Genomic DNA, 27603 nt, shown 5'->3' on the forward strand with positions numbered 1-27603 from the left:
GTTGAGGTCTGGGTGCAGTGGAATGCCTATTGTCAAAACGAAAGACCAAAAGGAACCTACATATTGTGGGCCCAAATGCAGCTGGCACGAACCAAAAATGTGCATGTGAGTGCCTTTCTAAGTACCCAGTAATCCTCCAGGGCAAAACGGGGATTAGGGCTCTCTCCCAGACAAAGAAGGAGTTCATTTTCTCAAAGATCCCTTGGCCAATGAAGTGAGGAGCCCAAATGAATGCCAGGGCTCCTTTCAGCTCTCTGCTTGCAAACAGGTACAGTGCCGGAGCAGCTGGTTTGTGTGGGGCTGTGCAAACACAGCGCAGCAAGATTGTGGGATTGAGGTCAGGTCAACTAAAACCCATCCAATCTTAGAGAAAAGGGGAAGTCAGAAAAATGCTGGACAAGTAGGACTAGACAGTGTTGCACAGGGAAAACGTGGTCTCCTTTCTCCAGATTTTTTCTCGGTGGACCTGAAGGTCAGTGCTCATTGAGGTTGTTTAAGTTGGAGTTGCCGGAGTGAAGAGCCCTCCAAGAAGGAAAGCTGTGAGTCTGGATTAATTCCAGGTGACTTCTCAGCCTCTGGTGCTTTGCCCTGAAATTCTGCGTGCTTGGAATCACCATATAGGAGCCATTAGACTGAAAGTGATGGGTGCCTGAATGGGGGATGTACCCATCTAAAATTCACCATCCTGCAATTTCTTTAATTTGCCTTCAAGCAATGGCCTTGCAGGTAGAAAAGCACAAGCCGCTCTGCACTGTTCCTGGAAAAATTCTTTTCCCTTTTGGTGATTGACTTATGGCACAAAGATCAGCCTTGATAATCCTGTCTTAACAGATATCAGCGTGGATGTGCCTGTGATGTATACAGAGGATGTGCATTAAGTAGTCCTGTTTCTTAGAAGCAGCAGCCAGCAGCACTGTGAATGAGTTTGGGTTGTATGGTTTATTTTTCTTCCCTGAGCGTTACTGACCCATCTGAATCCCAGACATGGATATTATTGTTTCTACTTGGAGACTGCAAAACTCTGGGAAGGATGCCTAATTCAGTCCCAAGATTCACATGCTCACTGAGCCTTACTGAGATTTCAAACTCTGTCTTGGTCTGCTTAGGATAAAAATGTGCTTCCAGGAGTTACACAGGTGGAGCCTGTTGCTTTTTGAATCCACGAACCAGTCTTGAATTCCTCATGGGCCTTATTAAAAATGTGGAGTTAAACCTGGTTTTTTTCCATCTCAGGGGAATGTCCTAAGTCACAAGCAAGATGTTTCACCCAGGGACTGAGACTTTTTCCAGCAAAAGTTTTAGAGGTTATTAGTGTGAGAGGTTTCAGTTCAATTTATCTTTTTTTTTTTTTTTTTAAATGAAAAAGTTGTTTTGTCCAGCTAGTCCTGGCTCCTGGTGTGGCTCGGGGGACCTGTGAGCACAGAGTAACCAACCTGTGCAGGTCTTGCCACTAGCAGGAGGACACCTGGGCCTTTGTGCTGTGACACACAGGGCACTTCCAGTGCAGCTAAAGGAGATTCTGGGAGCGTGACAGAGATGGGGATTATGGGCTATTTCTGGACCAGCCACAGGAGGTAACAAAATAAGAAATACGTAAGCAATCCAGTCTTTTCACTTCAGGCGGAGCGGGAGGATCTGCCAAGCAGGATGGCGACAGGCAAGGTTGGTGCCTGAGATGAGTGTGGTCTCTCCCTCCCTCTGCCTCCCTCTCCCTGACAGCATGGAGGAGACAGGAGGGCTTGCTGTTTGCCAGGAGATGGGGGACTGCTGTGGAGGTGGCATTTTCATTCCCAAGGAGACATAATTACAGCTCATAAGCTACTGGGAGCTTGCCTACGAGATGAGGATAGCCAGAGGTGAAGCTGCCCAGCTCTCCTTATGTCACTGGGCTGAGCTGGGGATCTCAGGCTGCCCTGTGACATTGTGTAACATGGGGTGCTATGAGGATAACCCAGCAGCTTTAACTCCTCTGGCTCCTTCCTGCCTGTTGGAGCCCAGTTTGGCTTTGTTGCTGCTTCTCCGTATTTTTGTGTCTGTGCTGTGCGGTGCTGTTGGCTGTTTCTGTGGTGGAGGGGGGTTTCCTCTTAGGTGCTGATTTAAGACAAAGGGAAAAATACCAGGAAATGCCTACAAATAGCTGTAGAAGTTGGAAGAAGGGTTCCTTGCTTTAATCTCGGTTTCAGAAGCATCACTGTGTGAGCACCTAGTTGTCTAGGATAGCTTTTAATTCTGACAGTGGTTATAAACATTCCTGTTGATCCCAAATTATTTAAAAATGAGAATTTAATCTCCATCCGCTCTTCTAGAACAACACTGGACTTAGAAGTAACATGACATTAAAAATTACTAAACCTGTTAACATTTGGGAATTTGATCATCTGGGACTTAGGTCATCTAGTACTGTGGCAGCAAATCAGGTGTTAGTTTAAACGCAGTAATCATGGCTTCAAAAGGTGGAACCGCTAAAAAATACCTGTTTTGGAAAAATTGGGAAAAAAGGGTTAATAATTTTTGGACTTAGTTTCAGGTGCTTTTTAAGCCTGATCTCAGGCATGTCTTAGACTCATCCGTGGAGCTACAGGCAGCTAAGCCAAGAGTACATGATGGTAGTAAAGCCAGAACAACTGTAATGCTGTTGTGCTGGAAAAGAAATGCCATTGAGCAGACAAAACTTCAGAAGTTGGGTTTGTACAGCTTCTCTGTGCAAAATCTATCTCCTCTTCAGGAATTACAGCCAGGTATCTGAGCTTGCACTGCATCATTTCCTCAGTGAGAGCAGTGATTTGTGCTGTTGCCATTACTCAGGGAGCTATTGTTATGAAATGTGGAGTTGAATTAATTAAGAATATGATCTCTGCAGACTCAGATAATTGCCGGGAGAGCTGCTGGGCAGAGGCAGCCACCCACACTTTCTGTCCAGGCTGGCTTTAGCAAACCAATCTGTATTGGAATGTGAAGGTTATCAATAAGGATAAGGAAGACTGAAGAAAGTGAGAAAGAAGAGCCAGGAGCCCAAAAGGTTAAGATAAGTGCTGTGAAACGTTCCAAGCATGCAGGTAACGGGAGGTCAGCACGGGAGGCAGATAAGGTGGCCAGAGGAGCTCAGAGTTGGCTCTCCTCAGAAGCAAAGGATCTCCCTAAAACAGCAACTGAGTTCTCAAAGGACTGTGGCAGCTTGGGAAGGTCATGAGACATTGGGTGACAGCAGCTGGCAAAGCAGTCTCCTAAGGAGTTGATTAATATAAAATAAGGCCACCCATGCTTTCTTGAAGAGCTCTGAAGAAGGTGGTGAAAAGTAGGGAAAGTTTCACAGATGCCTGCTGTGGAAAGGTGATGCTGGCTGTGTGGAGAGAGATGGATGTGGGGTCAGGAGGTGCTGCTTTTCTTCTGGAGGGGGCACTGAAACTTCTGAGGGAGGCTTTCCTTGAAAAAAGCCTCACATCTCTAGCACTGTATTCGTTCACTGCTTGTCAAGCAAGCAGCAAGGGAAAAAATCTCAGCAGGCCGTATTTTTAGATGAGAGAGAAGCTAAGCAGAGTGTGCTCATGAACATGTGTAGTATTAAATACCAAATGTACCATGGAAGCAGCAAGTATAAATAACAATTCATAATTAAACATGAACTTTGCAGAAAAGGAAAGATTTCAGAGGCAGCTGCCAGCCTCAGGTGGGAGGTAAAGGAGTTTTAAATAGACTATGTGTGCTGGGTTTCCTGTCTCCCACTTGAGAGCTTTAGAAACAGCACGATAACAAAAGGAACAACTGCAGGCCCCTCCTTGCCAGGGATACTTTTTAGCTATGGAATTGCAGCATCCCGAAATAAAATGCAGTCCCAGGCTTTAAGAGCATCCCACTGGGCTGGGCGCTGGCACAGGGAGCTGGACAGCAGCTGTCCCGGGGCAGCTGGAGTGTTCGGAGAAGGGCCACTCTGAGGAAAAGGTGTGAGGACAGCCAAGAGGAAAGGTAGGCTCTCAACACCTTTGCACAAAAGTGGCTGTGTCCATGTTATGGTGGAAGAAGTGTTTTTATCGGCATTAACACACTCCTGGTTGTTAGACTGAGCTGCCTTAGCTAGAAATGCTGTAGAAAACCTTCCGGGATAGACAGCCAGGTAAGGCAGATGGCTGCAAGGGGAGGAGAGGTGCTGGGCTTGGGGTCGTGTTCTCCCTGCCCTGCCAGCCCTGCTCTCACAGGGGACACCCCTGCATGGGGGACCATCCCTCTGGCTATGCTCCATCCCTGAGGTGGGCGTGATTCCCGTGTGGAAGGGTCCTCATCTCCTGTGTTCCCCACTGGGCTTGATTAATGTTGTTACTTCTAGACTGGCTGATTAGCTTTCAATGTCTTATTGAGCCCACCGTGCCACACAGAGCTCTGCAATTATAGTTGTATAAGAGGCTTGGGAAAAACTCCGTTGCATTTCCTTGTTACCCCCAACAGCACCTCCAGAGCCCATGGAGACACTAATTAACGTGTCTTTGTCTCTGTGAGGTAAAGCCCAAAGTTATGCATGCTGGTAAGCACGGGTTGCTCCTGTGAGGAAGAACACCCAAGCTGCTTATCCTCCCTCCCTCTGCTTGGGGCTGCCCATGGAGGGTCAGGCTCTATGGGTCCATATGGGTATGCTTGGAAGGGACTTACTCAAAAAGCTCTGCTTGCAGCAGAATTCAGAGTCTGTGTTTGTTGTCTCTTGCTTTCTTAATGTGTTTCAAAAGCTGTTTTTTCCTTAAAGAAAAAAAAAAAAAAGAGCCTAAGTGCTGAAAGATCACTAGGCTGTGGTTCCCAGGGAGCTGTAGGCACTCACTACTCCTTTCTATCCAGTTCCTCAGGCTGTTGATTACTCTTTTCTTGGCACAGGGGCAATTTCCCAGCCCTAAATACTGTCACTCGCTCCCTCAGAGACAGCTGGCCAGAGAGAAGGCATGAACAGCTTTCCTCACTGCAGGAGTACAGCTGTGGTGTGGCCTGGCAGAGCCAAACTCTGCTCTTTAGGAAATGAATAGGGAAGCACAAGGCTTTGTCTTCTAAACACTGCAGCTGTAAATATATTTCACTCACAAAATGGTAGACCTGTTTGTATAGATAAATTGTTTATATGCAATCTTTTAATTTCTCACCTGTAGCAGGCCTTCTTTCCATGTCTTGCAGGGAAATCTCTGGAAATTTTTCATGGTAAACTTGGTGAGCAACATGAATTGGAGCATTTATAAGGGTATTGGCACTTCCCAGGGCTGGAGTAGATATTGTGCTCCTGGTGTACAGCGAGGCTGGAATGGGAACAGGGAAGGGAACCTTTCAAATTTGATCAGAGGCTTGACATCATCTCAGAGCAGAGGAGTGGCAGAGACAAAGCAGGACGGGATTTGGGACATGGAAAGAAAAGGCAGCCAAGGCAGGATTTGGGGTAAAAATTGGATGAAGATAAGCAGGGCGAGCAAAAAAAAGGCCATTCCGGACCAGTTGCTTTCCCTAATCCAGGTGAAAGTTCTGCTGCACTTCCCTGCTATATCTCATCCGCAGTGTGAGGCTTAACATTCCTACCTGGCACGTGGGGGCTCGGGGAGGGAGCGCGGGGGAGGACCCAGCCGGACACAAAGACGGCTGGTCTCTCACCGGAATGGCATCCAAGCCATCTCAGCTATCCAAAGCCCCAGATGCCGGCATGTGGGCTCAGCACACAACAAGAGGCAATTTCAGCTTATCCCGGGCCAGGCCGGCCATGGGCAGGGACAGGCGCAAGGGGCCTTTCAGCCCTGCTTTTATTCAGCGTGGGGATTCCTTGAGCAAGCCGAAATTTCAAATCTCTTCCGCGCTTCAGGGCTAAAAATGGGAGCGAGTGGGAATACTGGAGCTTTCCAGGGGGAAGGAAGGAGCTGAAGTGATGGTTATGTGGTGTTTGTATGACTTAGAGCAGGATAAATATGTTTGCTGACTTCGTGGAAATTTCAGAAGAGGGGGTAGGGCAGGTTTCTCTTTCTCCCTCTCACTGTGTGGATCTTTCTCTTGGCTTTTCTCTTGTGTGTTCAGAGCATTCCCCAAGCTCTTGTAAGGTGGTTACCTGTGGAAAAGGCATGTCCCACAGTGGAACCCCTGAACTCCACACTTGGGGATTTAGGGTCCCCAAAAGCAGCTGCAGGATAATGAGCTTTGTGCCGTGGGTGCCGGAGCTGATCTCACTTCTGTGTGCCTTGGGATTGTGCAGCTCCTCCAAAACAGTTGTGAGGGACACTCGCAGGAGCTGAGCACTGCCCGGGTTAGAGAAAAACAAGGATACACATGGCTTTCTGTGATACGTACTTACACCTTCTAAAAACTAGCCTGATGCCCTGCCTTGCTGTCTGCATCTGTGCATTGCCCTCTTTCCTAAAATCCTGAGGAAGCGTTGGCTAAAAGGGCTGAGGTTTTTGTATGGTGGTGTTTACATGTCCTTGCTTTCGTTTGACAGGGACACTCATGCAGCACAGGGATGCACAGAGCTGTCTCCCAGCCCGCTCAGCCCGGACTGCGTGACCCCTGACTTCCAGCCCAGCAAAGCCACGTGGGCAGCAGGAGTCAAGTTACGGCTTAAGACCAGGTGAGAATGTGTTTGTCTGTGTCCCTGCAACATCTGCAAATGTCAGGGTGGAAAATAGTTACTGTTTTGGCTGCCTGAGGGGCACTCGTGGGGAAGGAGTGCTGAAATTTCTCCTCAAAAGCTTTTGTCAGTGCTGGTAAAGGTCATCAGAAATGGTGAACCAAAATATTTCCACTGTAGTGATGTAAGTCTGCTGTGACTCCCCAGCTTCAGGTATGAGGCATTGCAAAATAACCTGGCTTCTTCCAAGTCTGGGAGTTTCAGTGGGAGTTTGGCATTCACAATTACTGAGTGCCTGTCTGCATTTTTGAATGATTAAATGTCTTCAGAAATCAGTTTCCTGAATTGCTCTGGATTGACTGGTATTGTGGCAGAGCCTGATTATTCCCTTCCTTCATCCATGCAGTTTAGGACCAAATCCTACAGCATTTACTCAGGCAGACCTTTTGCTGGTATCAAAAGAGCCTCTTACATCAGTCACATGTAATTTGGGTTTTCTGACCTCATCAATTTTTGTGTCTCGGTCTTCTGAGATTTGTACCATGAAGTCAAAGCAGTGGCTTTTATTGGCAGCATTGCATTTGGGCCAGACCTTTAATTACTTGAAGTCAAGAAGCTGTCCTGATTTCCTGGAGCTGGAAGAAATGTGGCCCAGTGCCTGTGAGTGAGCAGCTGAGAAGGGAATTCCACATTCTGATCTTATCAGCAAGGATGCACCTCTGGAGCCCCCTGACCTTAGTGGAGATGCTCCAGCTTCTGGCCACTGCAGGCAGTTATGGATGCTGACCGTGACTGGCCTCGGATAGACCAGATTCTAGAGGCTGAAATCTCTCCTCAAGCTGATTTTATCGAGGAGAAATTTATCTGTGCCTGAGGAGTGGCACTCTGCAGTTACCCAGGTCTGTGACCCACAACAAATTTGGGAGAGGAGCTCCCCTACATCCACCATCTCCCTACAGCAGTGAGTCATTCACCATATGCCCTCTGTAAATCCTTCTTTCCCATCAATTTAGTAGCAGATCTTTACAGAACCTCCAAAGTTTAGCATTTCAGTTGGATAAATTTGCCTTTGGGTGCAGAGCCAATGTTTTGCTTTACTTTTCCGGCAGTGTCAGAGGCTGCGTCAGCACATTTCAGTTTAACTCTGGCTGGAGCTTTAGTTACAAACAGGAAGCTGCTTTAATGTATAAGAATTTGCCTGTAGGAGGGTATTTCAGACTCAGCAGCCTTTGCTTTGGCCCAGGCAGGGGGGTGCGATTCCCCAGCACATTTGACTCACCCTGTTCCTCCCCTAAATGTGTGCATGTACCTCCACACATCCTCCTAAAGGCCCTGCTGCTTTTCTCCCGTTTATCACTCCTACATGAGCACTTGGATGTGGAGCTCACAAGAGTTGCCTGTGATTTGTAGCCCTGTAGCTCAGAGGAGAGCCCAGCTACTGCCTGAAGCCTTGCCCTGCAGATCCCCTTGGTTACCTGCCGTGCCTCATTGTCCACGTTCCATTTGGATAATCGGGCTCACAGGGCAGCGTTCCTGCTGCCAGCCACCCAGTTCCTCCTAAGCACTGAGCGAGGAGAAGAAAACAAATTCCTTCCATTGTTTCTAAGTCTCTCCTGTTGCAAGTTGCTGTGTGCTGGATATCGGGGTGTGAAAGAATCTAAGCTATGCTTGGGTTTCTGGCTTTTTAACTAATTTACTGACTGGAGAAGAATGAGAAAAAATATTTTAATTGAGCCCATGGGGCCGGTTCATCAGTCTGGATAAATCAGTGCAGCTCTGCAGAGCCATGGGCAGGGAAGCTGCTGCAGGATTTGGCTGCTAGGATTTTCTGCCCATGCTCTGGGAGATGATGTGAGTCCCTGGAGAAGACAGGGAATAATAGGATCCTTTTCAAAGACTGTAAGTCGGTCAGGTGCTTCTTTTCCATGTCTGTTCTTTCTTCCTCTTTTTCCAGCAAAGGAAACAGAGAGAAATTATAGAAAGAAGAGGAAAGTTGCAGAGAGTCTTCAATCCAGTGCTCCCCAGCTCCTCACTGGGGGAGGAGTGCTATGCATGCTCTAAGTACCAGGCCAGAGGCACTCGTGACTTCTCCACGTCCAAGCTGCAGGGAACAGCAGATGGACTATCCTGGTGGCAAGCACTTCTCAAAATAGAGATCTGAAATACTCCTTATTTTGCAATTTAAACCACACTTACCGTGTTGCTTGATAATGCTGTCTTCAAAATAGAAAGCTGTCAGAAGATCCTGGTAGGACAAAGTCCTTGAACCCAGTAATCAAGAAGAGTGAAGTTTGTATACATCACCTGTGTTCCTGTTGAAGCCTGTGTCTGGTTAGTGTCAGGGAATGCCAGTGGGACCCTTTCTTTGTGTAGGGAAAAGTCCTCAATCTAAATATTGCCTGTCAGCCCTGTGCTGGGGTGAAGGGAAGATGGAGCTGTAGCGCATGGCCCAGCTCTGAGCCCTGCACTCTTTGTTTCCTTTGCTGGACACTGGATAAATACCTCTTTCTTGGATAAGACAGCCTGGGGGTTCCCAGAGATGTGATAACACAGAGGTGTGACTTGCAGGACCAATAATCATTAATTAAGATGTTTGACTGTTCCTAAGTTCAACAAAGGAGCACATGTTGCTCACAGCTGCCATTGCCTCTGAGCAATCCCAGCACTTCCATCTGCAGCCTGTAGCTGAGGGCACTGGTATCAGGAAAAGCCAGTAAAATACTTCTGTCTTGAGGTCCACATACATGGCTGTCATCTCTGCTTCCACACAGGAATTTTGTTTCCAGTGGTATGTATGATGGGGAGTTTTTCCCAAAGAGTTCATGATGGCAGTGGTAGGAATTCTGAGCAGAAACCTCTGATTCTCTTCTTCCTGATCCCACAGAGACTTCGGGGGGATTGGTACCTGTCTCCCAGTTCCCAGATGGCACTCAGGGCCTGGTTTGATGCAACCAAGACATCCCCAGTGACGCTTATCAAACGGGAAAAACAAATGGTGTCTGGCATGTCAGCTGGAAACACCACACAGGCACAACACCTGCCTCTGCCTCTGGGAAAGGAGCTGGAGAGAGCAGTGAGGCTGGACCAGTCTGGGACAGAGTCCTGAGCCCTGAACTGGCTTGAAGGGCTTTTCTTAAGTTTTTTTTTTCCTTTTTTATTTGATTTAAGACTGAGACTGCTGAAAACTGTGAGATAGTCCACAGGGATTCACTGGGTGGGAAGGAGTTGTCCTCTAAGAGCTGCAAAATTAACATATTGTGGAAAAGCAGGCATGTGAATATTGAGAATGTTGACACATTTCACCCAAGTGTTCTCAAATGAAGGGTTTTACAGTATGTTTTTTAGTTAGGGAAAGTTTTCATCTGAGCATTAAGGGGTTGGGCTGTGGGCATGATTCTCCCCTTACCTTACGGATAAGGAGACGCTATTGGCCAAGATCCATGATGTGAAATATCATTTCATAGACTTCAGGTCTTTCTAATGAGTCTTCCTTCTTTTTAGTCAAAATTGTGAAGGGACAGAGCTCACTCCAGATCCCTCCTGCCCCAGAATTTACCAGAAGGGCTCTGGGAGTCTAAAAAGAGAGATTTAGTGAAAGGCACATCAAGCTGACGCCATTCTGGTCTGACTCCTTTCTAATTGGCCTCGTCTGTTCTGCTTATTTTTAGAACCATGACTGAACCTTAATTAAGAGCGACATTGCTTTGAGTAGATTGTGGCCTTGCTCTGTCAAAATCCTAATAGGCTTCTGAGTGCTTTACTTTTTCCTTCATCTCCTGCCTAATAGCTGGGCAGAGAGGCTGCAGCCGTGCATTTGGATGTCTGGAAAATGTCTTCTTACTGTGCTTACACTCCTTTAGATGTGTCCATCTTGGATACCGGTCTTCCCCAGTGAGAATTCAGATGGTTGTTGCTGCTTTCTGTTGGTGCAGGTGCACAGTCACCCTGGAAGGAGGGTGCAGGTGAATTGCTGGGATCAGGATCTCCCCAAGTACAAAGATCCTGCTGTTGCATGCAGCAGGATATGGCTCAGGACACTGTGCCCCTGCCACGTGGGTTTTGTTAGGTTAGCATTATCACCAGTTTGACATCTTGAATGCTGTAATGATGATGTGTCAAGGATGGGCAGCTGCCCTCTTGGCTTTCTCTCTTGTGACTCAGTGCCTGGGATCAGATCCAGGAGGCACAAGCTTTGCACTTGCATCCCAGTCTTTCATTTCTCCAGCAGGAGGAGGGTCTGTGCTGCAGGGCCCCCATGCCTCCCCACCTCCCCACATGATGGACTAGGCCATGGCTATCCCTTCCAGCCATGGTTATCCCTTCCAGCTCCAGCAACCTCCCACACAGCCACCTGGCTGCACGGCTCCTCAGGGAAAGGTCACATCCACAGCGATTGTGGTTGTGTGTTATGGCAGAGTGACCCTCTTAGCCTTAGTTCTCTTGTCTGCCTCTTCCCATCTTCCTTGGGCATGTTGACACCAGCCACTCGTCAAAGCCATCCCCTCAGGTCACGGAGATGTGATCTGGTGACCACTGCTCCTGCCTGGATCTACAGGTGGATTCTGCTTTTTTTAAGAGGTTTTTCTGCTTTATCTTCGGCATTCCTTATCTCTGCTGAGGAGGGGTTTGGAGCTTGTGGGGACAGAGAAAAATGAGCACAAGGTCAGTGGTACAAAAAGAATTGTTCACAATTCTCTATTCAGCAATGTGGATGATGTTTTTGACGGTTGTGAGAATGATGAAAACAACTCCGTGCGAGCTCTGTGGGAGTAGAAAAGGATCAGTTTATTGGGGCATTGGTGACCCTGAGTTGCTGGTTAATCAGCCACAACATCCCTCTCTGGCTTTCACGCATTAGCTTTCCAAGGATGTGGAAAAAATGCAAATGGCAATTTGAAGAAGCTGGGTTATTTGCTCTGGTTGAAGATGGGCCTTTTCACACTGAAGGACTTGTACTCCTGGAGGATGCTGGGCTTGTGGTACTTTCGAGCTCCCAGAGCACTCAGGTTGTGTGTGTACTTCATAACTGGCAAGGAACAGTACATGAAGAACATCAATCAGACTGAATACATTTTTCTGGATGCTTTTAGTTTGTAACCTTGAGAAAAAGACAACTCAACCATTCAGTTCCATTGTGAAGAAAGCCTCAGATGCTGATTCATTTGTAGAGTTCATGTCAAAGTGTTGTTGTAAAGTTCCGTTCCTCTTTTCCATATGAAGTATGAAAATAATCTCAAAAGATTACATAGAAGAGCACACTCAGCTCTTCCTAACAAGAGAGAGCTGCGGAGCTGTTCTGGTGAAGGGCCTGGGAGATGTGAGTGTGGTGCCTGCAGACCAGCCTGTGCCAGCCTGCCACCAAGGAGCCTCCAATGGGCTGAGCACATTTCCATCTGCAGACACTGGGGCCAGCATAGCAACAGGGAGCACCCAGATAACAGCACCTGGACAAGATTAAAGACTACCCCTTTTGTTTTGGTTTTCCAGTCTACAGTGTAAATTTGGCAGTGTCTGATCTGCAGTCAGTGTTACAGCTGCCATTTAAATGCCAGCCTTGCATTGCGTCCCACTGACATTTCCAGGTATCTTCGTTCCCTGGCATTTGTCATGATGCCAACCTGACCTGGATGCCCAGGTTATCTGATCACTGGAGGTGTCCATGAGGAACCAGAAGTCTCTTTTTCCAGCTTTGGCCTTTACAACAGAGGGATCACTTTGTCTATTATCTGAAGTGGAGAATTTTTTAGTGATAAGGTTGTCCAGACACCTTCACAAGTACAGTACACAATATATAAAAGATAAGGTGATGAGGTTGGTCTGCTATTGTTGTTGTTGTTATTATTACAGTTCTGCAGCCTTCTGAGCCAAAGTGTCAGCTGTTTCTCCTGGTTTTGTTGAAGGCAACTTAGCTACAGCAAACTAACACCAGTTAAAGATCTAATGATTTATTTGTCTTCACTCTAGTCAAGCATTAGGGGCTGCATTTGCAAGTTTAATCACTCAGCAAGTTTGTCTGGGATGAATCAGGATCTGCCACATTTCCAGGACTGGGTAGGTGTGGAAACAGTGCAAGGTTATCCCACACAGAGTTGGTACTGTGTGCCTTCTGACTGAAATTCACAGCTGTTCACATGTTGTATTATTACAAGGATATCAAACAAAAGGGTTTAAAATACCTGTGGCTCAGACGACTGGCTACACAGCTCCCTCACATTTTCTTACTGATCAAACCAAGGGATAACATGCTTTGCACTGGATCATTCATTTTCCCAAGCCAAAAATGATGCCCAAGGCTTGTAGTCCACCAAAGTACTTAAATTCTTTAAATGTCTGCAATGGAAAAGGCAAGAATGCAGGTTATTCTTAATAAATAGTTTTGTTAACTTCCCATCTGGCAGTGTCCAGGTTCCTTGTTTTCTGGGCAAGGAGCTTAATGGAAGAGCTCTGTCTTAAACACACCTACACATGTAAAGGTAAAATGGTGCTGGGTTCAGCTTCCCCTCTGCAGACCTCAGTCCAGCTTGCCTTAAGACAATCCTGCCACAACAGATGTTAAAAGTAAAAGCATGTCCCTTTTTCTTCCTTCTTTTAGCAGATGATGAGAAAATGCCCGGTACTTCCGAAATCTGTATGGAAAAAGCACTGGAGAAATGGCTTTGCCTCTCACTCTCTGCCGGTGGTTTTCCATGCAGGTGCTGGTAGGAAGTGGTATTAGGAAAAGACCTGACCCTAAAAGGCATTTTTAACTCTGTGCACTTTCCTGTAATGTTTCTTTTCCCAGTCTTAGCCAGTACTGGGAGAATCCGCTCTCAGTGTCTGGGTTACATCTGCCAAGGGCATTTTAATCTATGTACTGCCTTATTCAGGACATGCTGTACTGTGAGTTTTTTCAGTGAGAGAAAGATTAAAGATGTGTCATATCCTCCTCTTGCATTTATTTATTTGGAATTGTCCTGCAGCCTCTCACATTTCAGTAGGACACAGGTCCAGTGCTGCTCCTCATTCTCACAGGGAGAGAGTGAGAAACTGTGGAAGTGAGTGTTAGAGCAGAGAAGAGATCCCTCTTGGAAAGCAGCAGGAAGATTAAGGACAAGCCCAAAGGCTGGGGCAAAGGAGAGTTTGTGTGGCCTCTTCAAGGGACTCAATCACTAATCCTCTGCTTTGACTTTCCATTGCACCACTCTGTGCTTTAAATAAGGTGTCAGTGGGGTTTTTTTCCTCAGGGCTGACAGACACAGGCCTCAGTGTTGGTGACTGAAGGCACCAAAGGGCAGCCGTGCCGTGCCATGCCTTGGGACACACCCTGGGCACAGCTGTCCGGCCAGGGTGGGATGCAAGAGACACACATTGCTGGCGCTTGGTTGTCACGTCTCATCCTGCATTTTTAGCAGCACCGAGGAGAGATCAAAAGACCTTCTGCAGGCTTCTACACCCTCATGGCATTCAGTGATACACTTGTGCAAATCCAAGAGGGAGCATGATATGGGAATGTCAGGGATATTCACACATGGTTACTGCGGGATTTGCTTGGAATGTATTAAAAAGTGGCAGTGAAACACAAATGAACACGAGCAGTTTTAAATGTCGGTGTTAAGTTCTCATCCATCTTCCTTGGAAGAGCTGGCCTGTTGCTGATGTGCAAATTTCTTCTGCTTTCACCTAGGCGGAGTGAAACTCCAGGCCGACCTCACTCCTGGCATTCAACCAAACTCGCAGAGAACCAACCCGATCCCAGCATGATGCAAATATCTCAGGGTACGCTTGGCACCCCTTGGCATCAGTCCTACCACTCCAGGTAAGCACTACACAGTTGTGGAGGGAAGGGAGGGGGCAAAAGGTGTGGTGGGAAAATGGTACCAGTCGCCTCCATATAGGTTTATGAGCAGCCAAGGTTTGGATTAGAGTTAGAAAGGCTTCAGTTCCTGTTTGGTTTCCCTGATAAAGTGACCGTGTTTTCCTCCTTTAAGTGCTTTGTGAGGTGATAGCAGCTAGGAAATTAATTGCTTTAAAAATCCCCCTTCCCAGCATGATGGGAGCCCACTGTCAGGATGCTGATAGAGCTTTCTGTGGATGCTGGAGTCCTGCTCTGCATGCTGTGGACTGCCTCCATATAGAAACACAGCATGGCTGTTTTGCTGGCAGAGGAAAAGAAATCCGAAGTCTAAATTAGCTTGTTGAAAAAAAAAAAAGGAAGAAAAGGGTGTAGGTAGCAGAGCCTGTCAATGTAATGGAGCAGCGAACAGCACATCAGAGACAGTGGTCCCAGGGTGAGGAGTTCAGAGAGGGATTTCCTGGATTGGCAGTGGCTTTCTGCAGGAGTCAGCTCCATCATCACTGAATGTGCAGGGCAGCTGGAGGAGGGACAAGTTTAAATTCAGCCCTTGAAAGATTTTCCCCAGAAAGGCAGAAGGGTTTCAAAACTCTTCTTTACAGCCTCGGGGATTGAAACATCACTTTCTTCTACAGGCAAGACTGATCCTTGGCAGAAGAGGGGAAAGAGAAAAAAGAGCATTAAAGAAAGTGAGGAGATGGTTGCAGAAAATAAAGTGTGTTGGTCTGTGGCCTCAGCACAGCTCCTGCTGGAGTGTACTCCTTTCCCACCAAGAGGCTTTGCTTCCCAGGCAGTTCCTGGCAGAGCCTTTGGCAGCACCGCTCTGTCTCCCGGGTGCTGGAAGAGGAGCACGGGGAGCATCTAGTGGCCAGCTGGCTAGGGCTGTGCTGGGCATTGCCAGGGAGATGGTTATTTGAATCTAAAATAGAGTGGTGCATTTAAATGAATAAACCAGCTTTGTCCTGAGATTTGCCTTATCTCTTCCTCTCTGTGTTCCTCTGCATCTCTCTGCAGAGCTGTGAGTGGGTTTCTTCTGCCTTTTCCTCTTCTTTAGCAGCCTTCTCCCCCAGGTCTGTCCCTTGTTTGGAATATGATATGATATATGATATGAATATGATATGAAAGCCAGCTTCCAGCTCGATGCCTTGCCCTGCCACAGCCTGTCCCTTCCTGCTGCTTTCCTGTGGCTCTGCCAGAACAGCACATGTAGTTGCACAGGGAAGTAGAGAAAGTGATACCTGAGCAAGGGAAGTTGGAAAGAGAGGGAAGAAAAGTGAAATCCTCAGGCTACGTTCTCCAGTCCTCAGTGTATTTGCTTGAATCTGGAAGGGGAGATTAGCCGGGGCAAACTCTGCAGACAGTTGTGATATCTCCTTGAAAGATGTAAAAAAGGGACTGTGACTGGCACAAAGAGCTCCCTTCCCATGCACAGAGAGATCTCTGAATATCCTTCTTTATTGATCGCTTCTCTGGTGGCCATGAGTCCTCTTTGGACACCTCAGAGGAAGTGCCAAGGTGTACCTGCACCTGCTGAGCTACATGAAGAAGTGGCAGTGCAGACTTTATGGGCATTCTCAGACTGTTTCTATGGTTGCACCCCACTTTCCTCCAGGCACAGGCACACACATCTCTCCTCTTCTTGTCAGCTTAGTTTTTTCACAGCAAACAAACTGTCCTTGGGACAGCTGAATTTCCAGGAAGCCTGCCAGGGCATAGCCTTCATCTCCATAAAAAGAAATGAAACGGGAAAAAAGGAAAGAGATTAGATTCCCCCCAGAACACCCCTCGTGCTCCTCGCCTCCTCCTCAGTGGCGTTGGTGCTCATTCAGCTTTCCAAGGGCTTTGGATGGATTTGCAGGGTGGGGTTGATCCTCCCTGGCTCCAGAGATGCACTGTCTTTCTGTCTGTATTTCCCTTCCACCCTTCTGTGGTAAATAAGAGCCATGTGTTGCAATGTCAAGCAGTTCCTCTTTGTGAACTGGGATGACTCCAAACAGGGGATGGAGCAAGGCCCAAATATGGGTTTTCATCTCAAAACTAAACATCTTGCTTCTGAGCTCACTTATAAGTTGTTGTGCCTCTCCCCTGCTGGTTTTCACTCTTCCCTCGCTGTCCTCCAGCTCCTCCACCAGCGATCTCTCTGGATACGAGCATGGCTATCTGAGGAGAAGTCCTGACCAGTACAGCTCCCGGGGCAGCATGGAGAGCTTGGACCACTCCTCCCCTGCCTACCACCCTTGTCACCTGTCCCCAGCCAAATCCACCAACAGCATCGACCAGCTCTCCCACCTTCACAGCAAGAGAGACTCTGCCTACAGCTCCTTCTCCACCAACTCCAGCATACCCGAGTACCCTGCGGCTCCATTGGGCAAGGAGCACTCGTGCTCTGTGGACAGCGCGCAGTCCCGCGGTGGGCTGCCAGAGGGAATGAGGCAGGCGGACATCCGCTACGTCCGGACGGTGTACGATGCCCAGCAGCGCATCTCCCAGGAGTACGAGGTGAAACCCTCGGCCCTGCTTTCCAGCGGTGATGCCCGAGCCTCCCTGGATGGCCGCGGCCATGGCAGGCTCCACGCCTTCAGCCGGCACAACACGGCCTCCTCCTGGGCACAGCCGGCTCAGGGCCTGTTGGACAGCAAGAGCCAGCCCCCCAAGGGACCCCCCCTGCCTCCCGCTCGCAGTGACAGCTACGCAGCCATCAGGCACCATGAGAGACCTGGCTCGGGCGCCGGCCTTGAGCCGAACAAGCCCGGCCGGACCCAGCCAAAAGGGGCCTGGGCACCACTCATCAGCTCCCTGTCCCAGGGGCCGCTGCTGAAACCGCCCTTTGGAGAAGGGCACCTGCACACCGTGGTGGAGAAGAGCCCGGAGAGCAGCCCCACCATGAAACCCAAGCAGAGCTATTCCCAGCCAGCCCAGCCAGGACAGCCGCTGCTGCCCACCGGTGTCTACGCCGTTCCCTCCCCAGAGCCGCACTATGCCCAGGTGCCCCGACCTTCCGCCAGCAGCACCGGGACGCTTTACCCAGCTCTGGCCAAAGAAAGTGGGTACTCCCCAGCCCTCCCGGTCTCTTATGACAAGGCTGTAGCCAGCGGCTCCCTGGGCTTTGATGAGAATGGAAACCAAAGCACTACAAACAGGTCGACCATCTTCTACCAGCCCCCCACCACTGAGAGAAAGCAGGAAGCCAAACTCATCCAGCAGAAACCTCCCAGCACAGCAGACCCAGAGCTCTGTCTGGCTGCATCGCAAAAAGAGGAGCTGTTACCCCTTTACAAGGCAGCACACAGCCACCGAGAGATCACAGGTGCCACACAGGCCTCCAAGCCCATTTTTCAGGCTCCCCAACCCCAGCTGAGGGATGCTAGTGAGAGGAAAACCCCTTACCAGCTCAAAGAGGACTGGACACCTGGACCCCAGGAGGACAAAAATGGCAATGTACAGGTAAATGAGAGAGATGCTGCTACTCCCCACCCATGGGGTCACAGCAAGGCCAAGCAGTATGTCTTCTCTTCCTTGCAGAACATCGCAGAGAGCTCCAGGAGGCAAAGCAGCTCCGAGCTAAGGGAGACGCAACCAAGTGCAGGTTATTCCAACACCAAACTGTCTTTCCTGAACAGCAAAGAGGAGAAGGATCACAGTGAGCAGGGGCACAGACAGTGGAGTGACGTGGACACACACGCCTTCACAAGGCAGGAGGAGGCCACAAGCATGCCTCTGTTCCATGCTGCTGAGCCAAAGTGCAAAGAAACCCCTTCTCCACAGCTCCCAAAGACCTTGGATTTCGGGAGGAGCCGGCTCAGCTCTAGCAGCACCCAAAGTTTTCCTTACAGCAAACCAGAGGCTGGCAAGCCTCGCTGCTCGGTGCTGGAGAAGGTCAACAAGTTTGAGCAGCGGGAGCAGAGCACTCCCCGGCCCCAGAGCGCTGGCATTCCCAGCTTTGGCCAGCACTATGGGCCGAGCAGGATGAGCCAGCCTGCCAGCACGAGGTGCTCCATGCACAGCCCAGAGGACATGAGGAGCAAGCTGCCCAGTGAGCCAGGCAGGGGCTCCAGCCCTTCCATCAGGAATGGGAAGCTGGAAGAGGCAGACTGGCGCCCTGTAGAGCTGCAGATGGTGGCTTCAGTGAAGCAGACAAGACCCAGTGAGTACTATGGCCTGTGTCCTGAAAATGAGGTGCAAATAAGGGCAGCTCAGCTACCGCGGAGTAAAAGCACATTCCAGCTGGGAGGCGAGACTGAGAAGGAGATCCTCTGGAAGGATAATATCCAGGATGCACAGGGGTCACAGCTGGACTCGTCGTTCAACAGGGCCTACAGGAACAGCATTAAAGATGCCCAGTCCCGGGTGCTGAGGGCCACCTCCTTCCGCCGCATCAGCCCCCCATTTGGGAGCACGCCCAAGAGGGTGCCCCAGAGGCCCGCCTCGGCCCATGTGGGCATGAGGAGCACTGCAGCATCCCCTCACACCCCCAAGGAGAGGCACAGCATCACACCCACAGAAGGCAGCTTCTCTGCCCTGGACTACGCCAGGACACAGCATGTGCTGCGCATCGGGGGCCGGAAGCGGCTGACGGCGGAGCAGAAGAAGCGCTCCTACTCGGAGCCCGAGAAGATGAATGAAGTGGGCATCTCAGATGGAGAGCCATCACCTTTCTCCTTCCAGAAGAAAAGCATCCATTTTCTATTCCCAGAGAACACGGTGGCTGACCGGCGCAAGATCTTCGAGAAGGATGGCAAAGCTTCCTCCACAGCCAGCCTGTCCAAGCCGGAGCTCAAGCAGCTCCAGCAGAACGCCCTGGCTGACTACATCGAGCGCAAAACGGGGCGGCGGCCATCCTCGCAGGACATCGGGCTGCTCCGGGAGCGCTCCCACAGCTCCTACCTGCAGCTGGGTGGCCCTGACAGCCAGAGCCTCTCCTCTGCCTCCAGCATGAATTCCCTCCAGGACCAGAGCCTTTACCGCCGCAGAGAGTCCATAGAGCGGATATCCAGGACAGGACGGATGTCTTCCACCCTTCCCCCTGGGCTGATGGACTACTTGGACACGAGTGGAGATGAGAAGGTGTCGGGGCGCCAGGACAGTTTGGTCACCAGCCGGCCGAAAACAGAGAGGTGCCGGGATTGCAGACCCAGATCGGATCTCACCAAAGGCACACAGACAGACCTGCTGGGCATGCAGAGCCAGCCTCGCTACAGGAAGAAAGAGCAGGTCTTTGAAACACCCTCCACTGCCAGGAAATCCGGGAAATCAGTGTCTGTGGAAGACTTGCTCGATAGGTACGACAATCAGCCAGTCCCTGTGCATGTACGTTCCAGGTCATCTCCCACGGCGGATAAGAAACACCAGGTATGTGGGAATGGGATCATGTGTGCCCACAAGCAGGGCTCTCAGAACCAGGGAATGTGAGGGAATATCAAAGAACAGGCTGATGTCTAGTCATGGCTAGGACTCCATTGACTGGAGACAGGTTCAGCACATGCTGAGGCAGTTTAGTGCATCTTAATTAAAAGATTGTTGGTGGGGTTCAGCTCTCTCCTTGCTGGGGCTGTGTCAGGGATGCTGGGATTTCAGTGCCTATGCTGGTGTGTTCTTGCTGCTCTGTACATCCCATCTGAGGTGTCCTGTCCTTACCCGCCAGCAGCACCGGAGAAGCACTGAGTACCTTTCTAGTGGGGTGATCCACTAAGGTGGTATTTTCCTGTTCTGCCTCAGCCTATTTTCCTAGTGCAAAGTAGAGAGGATTAGAGGCTGCTTAGAATTACCCTGGCTCCCACTGTGCCTGACAGTGCTGGGAAGTGCTGGGCAGAGGCACTGCCAAATAACCATTATGTTTAGCCTCCAGCCGCAGAGGGAAACATCGCAGAGAAAACTGAACAGAGACCCTAGCCCTTCCATGTCCCCTGCTTAGTGGTTGGGAGTATCACACTGATATCACAAATGGGGAATTCGACTGACTCTGATGATGGTAAACAGTAGAACCAGGCTAAATTCTTAAAGAACTGCCCAGGCTAGCTCTTCAGCTGGCTGAAATCTGTTCAGACCTATTTAGGCAACTGCAACTGGTCGAGCTGCAAGGATTTACGGCAGTGCCGGGTCTGCTGCCCCATCCATGTTTCCATGCCAGGCTCTATTCATCACGGAGAGAGGGAGCAAACAACCAAAATGTGTGGACAGGCTTCTTTCCCCAAATAGGCTGAGTGTTTGGAGAGGCTCACATACTTACAGGGCAGCTGAGATCCAGAACATCTCCTTCTACTCCTGCACTCACTTGTGGCCTAGAACAGATTATCCAAGAGCACCAAAATGGCCCCGAATCAAATGACAGAAAGCTCTGGGCAGCATCACCCAAATGGGTCAAACCAGGGTGGGGGGAAGAAGCTGCCCTCCGAAACTCATTGTGTGCTTCATTCTACATATCCTCCCTCAGCAGCCCTCAGCTCCCACACCACATCTTTAAATAGAGTGAATTAAAAAAGCGGCTTGTGGATATCAAGTGACCAGAGTGCACTTCCAGAACCACCCCTGTCTCATCCCACCATCAGTATTTTTCCACCTCAGCCAGGCATCAGGCCCATCTGTGCCATTTTGTCACAGTTGCCGATCAGAGCATCAATAAAGCCAGAAATCCAGAGGGAGAAAAATCACCAAAATGTACTTTTCAGTGGCAGGTTGAATGACAAACAGACCCAATTCATTTTTCACTGGCCCATTCTATCAGGCAGGACATACAGGGCAGCTCTCAAGATCTTTATTTTCTCCTCCTGGCTCATTTTCAATTGTTCATACATTCAGCAGCCAAACCAGAGGTTCTCCGTGTGGGAAGCTGACTCGAGGAAGAAGGTGAATAGCACTGCAGACCTGCTCCCAGAGTCTTAATTCAGGTGCTGAAGGGGGCGAGCTCTTATGGCTGTTTCCCAGACGGCTTTAGCTATAACCACCTGTGAAATGAGGATTTAGTCCCATAGGCAGCAAGGCACTTGTGAAAATCCTGTTCCTAATCCTAGTTTGATTTCTAGCATATACACCAACACATAGGATCTGTTTGAAAGGGAAGTATATGTTGAAGTGGTTTCTTCATTAGGATTGTTTCTGATCATCTCCAGTGGAAAACTACAGCTATAAACATGGGGGACAAAGCCAAACCAACAGGTTGATTTATTTTTTATTTATTATTTATTAGATTTTTTTTTTGGCCTTTTCAGATTTTTTGTGGGAAGTGTTTATTTCCAGTTTAGCAGCAGACTTCTCTGCCTCACTCACTGTTCATTTCTCAGGGCCTTGTTTACAGTGCTTAGTGTTCCTTTCAGGCTGCATACAAATCACGTTGCACTGTCACTGCAGGAATTTGTTTAGAGATAGGAAGGAGTGGATAGCCATGGGGAATGACTTGCTCTCAGTCTTTGGAAGGCATTCTCATCCATGTTTTGGTATTTTGTTTTGCTTTCTGCTCATTGCTGATGCTGTCTTGGTACCCCAGGAGCTGCTGAGAAGGGACAGCAGTGAATTCGGCCCCATGGTGAGGGATCCCTTCTACGTGGTCAGCGCAGGAGCCAGGTGGGTCTATGTCCATGTTCCCTTTGTCCCTGCAGGGCCAGCTCTGGCCAGCCCCCTGCCAGCAGCAGTTGTCATGGGTTGTCTAGGGAAAACACCTGCACAAACACAGTTCCAGCTGTGCTGTGCCCAGCAGACTTAGGAGGAGTTGCTACAAGCTTTTTCTTTCATTACAAACACTGATTTATTATCAAGTCCTCTTCATGTCATCTTGGAGCACGTTTCTGCAGCGAATTTCCACTTACATAACTTGTAGAATGTGTTTGATCTGCTGTTGGAACTCACATTTGTTGCTGTCATAACTGAAGGACCCTGAAGGAAAAAATACCTAGATGTCCCACTCTGGCTGGTTTTATCCACCCCAGGATGGTGCCTCCCCAAAAGTGAGGTACTAAACCCAGGATATTTCCTTGATCATGCTCGACTGGGAGCTGGCCTTTGGGCTGCTTCCCTTCATGCAGGCAGGATATTTTGCTCAGCCAACAGGGGAGACAAATACTTTTAAAAATAGCAAAGTGTAATCGCAAAACTCAACGTCTAAGGCTTACGTAACTCTCCAACTTAGCCCCGGATTGTTCTGAAGTTAACAAGAACTGAAGTTGATCGTGCTGTATTTACATTTAAATAATAAATAGATGTTTGCCCTAAGCCCTGAGTGCCCGAACAGCTAACTCCCATTACAATAAAAACCATCAAGAGGGACTAAAAGCATGGTTCACAAAGGAGCTCTGTTCCTCACAGACTTGCAGTAAATGCCAGCCCTCTCTGTGGTCACAGTGGGAGTTAACACTGCTGTCTCCAAAGGTTTCTCCATGCAGCTCTGGGTCAGGGAGCAACAGCTGGAAGTAGAGGAGGGTTCCTACTCTGACTGGTCTTACTTATGGCTATTTTTGCCATGAAGAACACATAAATGTTGTTTTAAAGGGACTCAATCTGCCTTCAGGCACGTCCTTGTAGGACTATTTAAAACACACCCATTTACTTTGATTTGGAATAACTTTTTCCATGTTTTTTCCTAAGAGAGCAAAGCAGCTGTTTCCTCCTGCCTCCCCTTCCCTCTTAGAGATGGCATTTCATCCTGCTGCTCAATCACTACTTGTGGCTTCCTTTTATTTTTTTTTCCCCAACCTATTTTCGAAGTAATGGGATTGAACACCGAGACTGAAAGCAAGTTTATTGGGGCACGAAATGCAGGTTTCTCATTTTCATGCTTCACTGTGCAAAGATTATTGGTTATTAACAGTTTTATGATGTTTGTGCAGCTTAGGCATTCCACCATGCTTTGCAAGCACATTTCTTCTGGGAGATGGGAGGTTTCTTTCCCATCTTGCTCAGAGTTGGATATCCCAAAAGATAAAACAAAATGAAAGGAGAAGCATTCTCTATGCATGGGCCCTTCAGAGAGATGAGGCAGGCAGTAGGAATTGTGTTTCTAGGTTTCCTTGGGACACAGCTGCTCCATGTGCTGGGAGATGAAAGCATCCCTACCACCTCTCGTGCTCAAGGAGGAAAACTGTCAGATGGTTAAGTTAGGAAAACCTGGGTCAGCAATCATTTGGTCCAGTCACACGTGCTCTTCCTCTGCTCCCCAGGTGTCACACAACACTGGGAACTACACCAATTTTAGAATCCACAGTTGCTCCCACAGTAGGAGAGATCTCTGAATTAGAGAATCACCATCTGGTGTTCCCGACAAACACTGAGCATCTGAAAAGAATACACTCTGCTACTGTCCAGGAACCACAGACAATACCAAGAGCAGCCTGTCTGGGAAGTTTCCCCACCCCCAGGCACAGGCTGCCAAATTCTATTCTCAGTCACACGAGAATAAAGGGAGAATGACCCATGTCTTTGACAGTGTTATTCTTAATTTGTACCAGTACATCTGAGAACAAATTTGGGGCCCAAGTCTCCAGCATCACAGATTGGCAGTGTGGGGATTATTTGACAGTGCATCTCAAGAACAGAAGATGCACTGGCAGTAGAGCTTCATTGTGGTTTAGTGGTTTATTGTATGGCCTCGTGGTTCCAGGCCACCTTCTCTTGCATCTGCCAGTGCCATTATTGCTGCTCAGTTTGTTTTCCAGCTAAATAGCCAGACAGGCAAATAGGTTTGGCTGTGGATTCCAAGCAGGATCCTCACTCCAAAGGCCAGAAGATGTTCCTCAGATTCACATGACAACACCCTAAGACCTGGAAGGAATAATTCAATCTGCTGGCTTTGCAGCCTTAACATCTGCTTGCAGTTGGAGTGTGTTGGCTTTGGTGTTAAGTCACAACTGCCTGTCTGAGGGAGCTTTTTCTTCTAACTGGATTCTAAGCCTGCAAGAGCTTTTTTTTAAAATTTTCTCCATAGTCAAAATAGTGCATTTTTGGCCTTGCTTTGTTCTTGGAGACAGTTGAATCATTTTAAAGGCACCTTTCCAAAAGGAGCAGATAACATTACGGGACTCTGTGGCCCACAGAGCTGAAATTCTTAAAATTACAAGCAATTGAGAAGGGAGTTTGGTGGTAGATAATGTCAAATAGTGTATCTTACAACGCTTGCAACTGGCCCCATCTGTAACAAACAAAATTGAATGCAGAGCAGGAAGGGAAGCCAGGCATTAGATTTTCCTAATATTTTGTCCATTGAGTTATTGCTGTGGTGCTTGCTACATGTATGTGTGATGTTGTACGCCCTGAAAATGATGGGAGATGGTGAGAGGGAGTAGATCTGGCTCGGGATCTCACTTCCAGTTTCAAAGCACAGCTGTGCCTCACCTAGACTAGCAGGCAGTGACACTGCCCTCTGATAGGGTTGATAACTTGTGCATTAAGGAGGTGCACAATAAATTTTCCTGCTGGTTGATTAGTTATTAATCTTACCATGGTCTGTCTCTTGGTGTTTAGGTCTTTCAGTAAGAAAGAAAGAAGCCACTCAGAGAAAATGGCACTCACAAGTTACTATCCCCATCCCCTCCGCAGCACCGAGGTTGTTGCTGGGCCCACCACGCTGGCTGAGAACCACAATCTTTCAGAACCTTCCAGGCCAGATAGCAGGACTTCTGCATTTTTCCCAGCCCCAACAGAGGCAAGGAGTCACTATCCTGAGCAAAAGCAAAGCTTTAAACCATTGTTCCTTAACCTTACTCCTTCTGGATCTGGCCACTCTTCTCATAATACACCCACCCAGGCTCCCTCAGACTTCCAGAGCACAGGTGACAGCCAGGCTCTGCGACAGCACCATGCCAAACGAGAGGCTGTTCCCCCTGAGGGCAACGGGAACACTCCAGCACAGCCTTTGGATGCTGTCCAGGATAGATCCCCCGAGACTCCCACGGAGGAGATGATGTGGAGAGGGAAAGCCGGGGTGCTGCACAGGTCCCTCCCGCCCAAGGCGGCGTGGGCTCATTCAGTCAAAGACAGCAGCTACGCGAGGGCCACGGTGTCTCCTCCGGCGGCCGGACCGAAGCCCTCCCAGAGGTGGCAGTCCCTGCCCACACAGAGCAGCACTTCCTCCGACCCAGAGACTCCTTCTCCCCAGGGCATGACCCAGCTCCGGATCTCGGAGTCGGGGCTGCAGCTCACACCCCCGCCATCGCTGCAGGACGAGGAAGACGATGAAGTGTTTGTCGCGCCTTCCCAGCCGCCCTTCTCCCCGCCACCGCCATCCCGTCCTCTTCCCGAGCTGAGCTCTTGCACTTCTGCCAACGGCATGGAGGAATTCCCACCTCCTCCCCCACCCACTGAGGGGAATGGGGCAGCTGGAGACAAATCCCCCCGGCTCCCAGAGGAGGCCAGCATGAGGTAAGGGTGGGCTGGAGCACGGTGGCTCGGGCAGTGCAGGGCCATATACAGTAAGATATGCAGGGCTGGGACAGATGGGGCTGATCCCACGTGCTGTGAGACCCCCAGCTGCCAGCCAGACAGGGATCTTGCACTTTGTCAGGGGACAGGGACAGACAGACAGACTCGCTGCCGGTCTGCCAAGAGGGGCCTCAAATGATGTGGCAAGAGCAGGGTCCACTAGCAGGTGCACTGACAGGTGCTCCTGAAAACCCCAGGACAGGGGACTGTGGGGGAGCACTCCTGGGCTGGTTCTCCCAGGAGATTTCAGTCTGATTGCTTCTGACTCTCCCTAGCAGAGAATGGCTGCTGACTCCTTCCAGTCACTGGATTTTGAGAGACAGCTATGAAAATCCATGATGGGTTTTTCCAAACAGTTAGTATTTCCCAGAATATACTTTGAACCTGGCACAAAATAATGCTGTTATGAAACAGTGACCATCTGCCAAGAAATGACAATGCAAATATGTCATAGTCAGGTTATATAGGGAAATTCTCCTGAAGGATAGCACTTTGGGCAAGGTGCCCAGGTGGTTTAACTCAGCACAGCACTTAACACAGCTTCCCTCACTCCCAGGGAGCTGCTCTGATATCCATCTGGGAAGAATCTGGCTGGGGCTGTAGTAGTGATTGGCTTTTCCAACATGGCAAGGACGAATGGGTAGAGGCTGCTCAGGATGGCACTCCTGGGTGGGGAGCCTGCCAGCAGAAAGCAAAGTGACTTAGTGTTCACTAGTTCTTTCTGTGTTGGAAGGACAATCCAGCAGTGTCCAGGTTGAAGGCACAAAACAATTCTGGTGCCAGTGGCTTCACACTGTGGGCCCTTCTGTGTTGGAATGTGAAGTGAGACACAAAAACAACTGAGAGAGAAGGAAAACTTGCTTCTTGTAGACCTTTACCATGTGTTCACAATGGTCCTGGGTGGTAGGTTTGTCTTCATCTCACAGTATGTTTCTGTCCATAGCAGCTTCAAAAGCTTTCCCAAAGCCCTGGTCAAGAGGGAGATAACAGGGTTGGGCACCAGCACCGGTGAAAATAACTGGCCCCTCTCGCCAACCCCATCAAAGAGGACTGGTTCTCCATCTGCTGTGGATCAGCAGCACCAGTCCCCTGCTTCTTCTGAAGGGCCTCAGAGCACTGACAGACAGCCCATAACTCAGCCTGAAGGTAACCCCAGAGAGCCAGCATTGGGAAATGCCAGCCTGGACTCTGAGATAACCAACACAGCACCCCCAGTGAAAGCAAAGAAAAAGACCCCAGAGGATATTAAGTCAGAGGCTCTAGCGAAAGAAATTGTCCATAAAGACAAGTCTCTGGCTGATATCCTGGATCCAGATTCCAAAATGAAGACAACCATGGACTTGATGGAAGGGATTTTCCCTGGTGGAACCAGTTTGCTGAAGGAGAACAACATGAAGAGGAAGATGTTGCAGACACAAGCCAGCAGGACGGCAGTGGCGGATGACACGTAAGCACCGCTGGGTTGGGGTGAGGCTGGCAGAGTTCCCCTGCTCCCTCGCTTCTAAGGACAACCTGTGCCAAATTTTTCTGCATCTCTATAGGTGAGAGTGAGTTTTGCAGTTCCCAGGTGTGAGGCCGGGCAGGGCATTTCCCAATAGCCTTTCCCATGAGGTGGGCTTTGTGTTTGTGCTCTGAGCTCACCTCTCTGGGTTGTGTAGAAAACGATGCTGAGCTTGGGAGCAGAGCAGGAAACGCAAAATCCCTAGAGACATAATTGGATTTTGATATCTGAACCTTTGTAATCTGAAGCAATTCAGTCAAAAGTGCAGGAACAAAAATACGAAAGTAAAATCAG

General features: G+C 49.1%; 1 protein-coding gene across 6 annotated transcripts in view; it reads left to right on the forward strand.

Moving 5' to 3' along the window:
- The window catches only part of SHROOM3 (shroom family member 3), a 114074-nt gene that overhangs the window by 81013 nt on the left and 5458 nt on the right, over positions 1 to 27603 (forward strand). For 3 of the 6 annotated variants that reach the window (XM_085057758.1, XM_085057762.1, XM_085057763.1), the window contains 6 exons: positions 6446 to 6574; positions 14238 to 14369; positions 16526 to 19754; positions 21886 to 21962; positions 24852 to 25748; positions 26752 to 27255. In XM_085057758.1, the coding sequence (XP_084913884.1) occupies positions 6446 to 6574; positions 14238 to 14369; positions 16526 to 19754; positions 21886 to 21962; positions 24852 to 25748; positions 26752 to 27255 (4968 nt within the window). The remainder of the gene's footprint in view (positions 1 to 6445; positions 6575 to 14237; positions 14370 to 16525; positions 19755 to 21885; positions 21963 to 24851; positions 25749 to 26751; positions 27256 to 27603) is intronic. The other 3 variants (XM_085057760.1, XM_085057759.1, XM_085057761.1) reach the window with 3 other exon arrangements.

The sequence above is a fragment of the Lichenostomus cassidix genome, chromosome 4, assembly GCF_008360975.1.
Source record: "Lichenostomus cassidix isolate B80296 chromosome 4, HeHo_3.0, whole genome shotgun sequence".
Classification (NCBI taxonomy): Eukaryota; Metazoa; Chordata; class Aves; order Passeriformes; family Meliphagidae; genus Lichenostomus; species Lichenostomus cassidix.